This window comes from Hydractinia symbiolongicarpus, chromosome 4 (genome assembly GCF_029227915.1).
Source record: "Hydractinia symbiolongicarpus strain clone_291-10 chromosome 4, HSymV2.1, whole genome shotgun sequence".
NCBI classification, from domain to species: Eukaryota; Metazoa; Cnidaria; class Hydrozoa; order Anthoathecata; family Hydractiniidae; genus Hydractinia; species Hydractinia symbiolongicarpus.
Genome location: NC_079878.1, coordinates 16648396 through 16651844, shown reverse-complemented (window position 1 = coordinate 16651844; position 3449 = coordinate 16648396). Strand labels below are relative to the sequence as shown.

The 3449-nt window shown below is 34.7% G+C and overlaps 1 protein-coding gene across 1 annotated transcript; it reads left to right on the top strand.

Annotated features, from left to right (window-relative positions):
- The first annotated feature begins 830 nt into the window (after nucleotides 1–830).
- On the top strand, nucleotides 831–2114 carry LOC130642282 (uncharacterized). The gene has a single exon (XM_057449371.1). It carries the CDS (start codon nucleotides 831–833, stop codon nucleotides 2112–2114), a length of 1284 nt encoding a protein of 427 aa, XP_057305354.1.
- The last annotated feature ends 1335 nt before the right edge of the window (nucleotides 2115–3449 follow it).

Sequence of the window (3449 nt, the reverse complement as noted above, 5' to 3'; positions counted from 1 at the left end):
CATGATCCCCTCTAACATGGACCTCCGCATTGTTAAAATCGTGGGGTGTAACAATAATGTTCTGATCGCGCTCTCTGACGTAGGCGTGAGGGTGGAGCTAGACTTGAATACCAAAGCCTTGAGTCATACTGTTAAACATGAGGCATCCTTCACCACACCTCCTAGGCAGACTATCGAGTCGTTGAAACATCAAGTACCAAGTCCTGAAATGGGGCAGGGTCCCACCCCACCCCCGATCAGGTCTGCGGATGTCCACGATGATACCAAGGCTACCGTTATCACTTTGGAAGTAGGACTGTTGAAAGGCTGTTGAAAAGGAGCCATGGCTGATAAGGCATGTACCGGACCGACTCAAGACAAGAGACATGTGTAACAAAGTTGTTGAAAAAAATCACTGGCTGCTAATGCTTGTACTGGATAGGTTCAAGGCGCAAGACATGTGTAATGGGGCCGTTGAAAAGAATCCACGCATGCTCAAATATATATCGGATCGTTTCAAGACAACGGAAATGTGTAACAAAGCTGTTGAAAAGGATCCCGAGGTACTCGAATATGTGTAACCTATAATAAAATGTGTATCAACCGTCAATATAGTTTGAAAAGTATGTTATTCATGATCTTCCTGACCGCTGTTGGTCTATCCCTACCACTTGTAACCCTAGCATGCCTACAAGAGGAGAAGGAGGGGTCTAATGAACGGAAAATTAAAGTGCCCCCATCAAAGATCCCAATATAAGGACTGATATGTAAAGCACAGAGACGCACTTCTATCAATTGAATCTCCTCAAATTAGTGATGTCAAATCCATTAAATATTTGAAAACGAAAAACATGTCCAAACTTATGATTGGACCCTTAAACATCAACTCAATCAGAAATAAATTTGAACATTTAAACAATCTCTTGTGTGATAAAGTTGATATTTTCTTAGTATCAGAAACAAAACTTGATGGAAGCTTTCTGAACTCACAATTTCATATGGATGGTTTTTATCCACCATTCAGAAACGATAGAAACCAATATGGTGGAGGTGTTATGTTTTATGTTAGAAATAACATTGTTTGCAGACAAATCGATAAATCGTCCTTACCAGAAGATATAGAAGCAATATTTTTGGAAATTAATTTACGTAAACAAAAATGGATTGTTGCTGGCATTTATAAACCACCATCCTTGAATACTAAATATTTTACAAGATGCATTCGTGAGTTTCTTTCGAAAATTAATTCTGATAATATTATTTTAATGGGTGATTTTAATGCTGTTGAACATGACGATGATATGTTACTTTTTAATTCAGAGTTGCGTTTAAAAAACCTCATTAAAAAACCAACGTGTCACAAATCATTACAAAATCCATCATGTGTCGATCACATATGGGTGTCTGATTCTAAACGATTCCACCACACCAGCATTTTGGAAAACGACCTTTCTGATTATCACGATGTAGTTGTAACTTTCTTAAATGTGGAAATAGCAAAGAAAGGTCCTAAAATTATAAATTATCGTTGTTACAGACTTTTTAATGACGAACATTTTAAACATGACCTGGAGTTACTTATTGCATTAAACAATGACTTAAATTACAACGACTTTGACGAACAATTCAGTCAGTTGGTCAGCAAACACGCCCCTATAAAATACAAAGTTGTTAGAAATAATAACTCCCCATTTATAACAAAAGCAGTACGAAAGGAGATAATGATTCGATCGAGATTTAAAAATATCTACAATAAGCACCCTTCTATTAAAAACTGGGAAAACTTTAAAAGGCAAAGAAACAAATGTGTCACTGTTTGTAGAGACGCGAAAAGAATTTATTACACATCACTAAATATGAACAACATTTTTGATAACAAAAGGTTCTGGAAAACTGTAAAGCCGATATTTTCCAACAAATGTGTAAAAGATACAGTCCAAGTAATAGTTGAAAATGATCAAATAATTCGTGAAAAAGAACATATAGCAAATATAATAAATGGTCATTTTGTTAATGTCACGAATTCTTTGCATATTTATGGAATTCCGCACGAAAACTATAACGATATTAAAAACGATATTGAAAACGTCATCAAGAATTACGAACAGCATCCAAGTATAATATGGATAAATTAACATGTTACCACTACCAACAAAATGAGCTTCAAATCAATTGAAATTGACATCATGAAAAAGTATATTGGTAACCTAAAAGAAAACAAATCCGGTCCGAAAGGAGCAATTCCACCGTGTTTCCTCAAACATTACGTCGATGTGTACGGAGAACGTCTCAACAAGCTGTTTGAGAAATCTATTGTCGATGAAGTTTTCCCTGGAGCGATGAAATTGGCTGATATTTCTCCACTATTTAAAAACGGAGATCGTTCATCAAAATTGAATTATCGTCCTGTTAGTAAACTGAGCAGTGCGTCAAAAATTTTTGAACGTATTATGTTTGATCAGATTTATGAATTTATTGATAGTAAATTATCACCTCTTTTGTCAGGTTTTCGTAAGGGTTTTAGCAGCCAGCATGTTTTGCTTCACATGATAGAATCGTGGCGAAAAGATCTTGATAAAGGAAATGCTGTAGGGGCGCTATTGATGGATTTGAGTAAAGCATTTGATTGTGTGGATCATAATCTGTTAATAGCGAAACTACATGCATATGGTTTCTCCAAAAGTGCTTTAGGTCTTTTAAGGAGTTATCTCACCAATCGGTTCCAAAGAGTCGGAATTGATGGCTATTTCAGCTTGTGGAAAGAAATTATTAGTGGTGTTCCACAAGGTTCGATTCTGGGTCCACTTTTATTCAATATTTATATAAATGATTTAATGTTTATTTTTAATGATAGAACTGATGTTAAAATTTGTAATTACGCAGATGACAATACACTTTATACATATGGAAAACAATTTGAGGAGATAAAATTATGTTTAGAAAGTGCTTTTTCAACTGTTAGCACATGGTTTTCCAATAATGGGCTTCAGTTAAATTCTGAGAAGTGCAAACTGCTCATTCTGGGAAAATCAAAAATCAAAGACTTTGTTACTTTAAATTTGAAAAATAATATATTACAAGAGTCTCCATACGTAAATTTGTTAGGTATAATTCTGGACAATCAGCTTTCTTTCCGGCAACATGTTCTTCCATTATGTAAGAAGGCTAATGCCAAGATCAATGCCCTAAAACGTATATCACCATATATGTCTAATTATAAGCGAAATGTTATTGCTAATTCATTTATTTCTAGCATATTTAATTACTGCCCTCTTATATGGGGATTTTCAAGTAGAGATCTACTACATAAAGTTAATAGCATTCATAGTAGAGCAAATAGACTTTTATGCGACAGAATTGAAAATGAATGCAGAATCAGTATTCATGAAAAGTTCTGCCGAAAATTGTTAAAGGAGGTTTTTAAAACAAAAATGAAACAGAATCCATCCTACATGAATGATGTTTTTGCA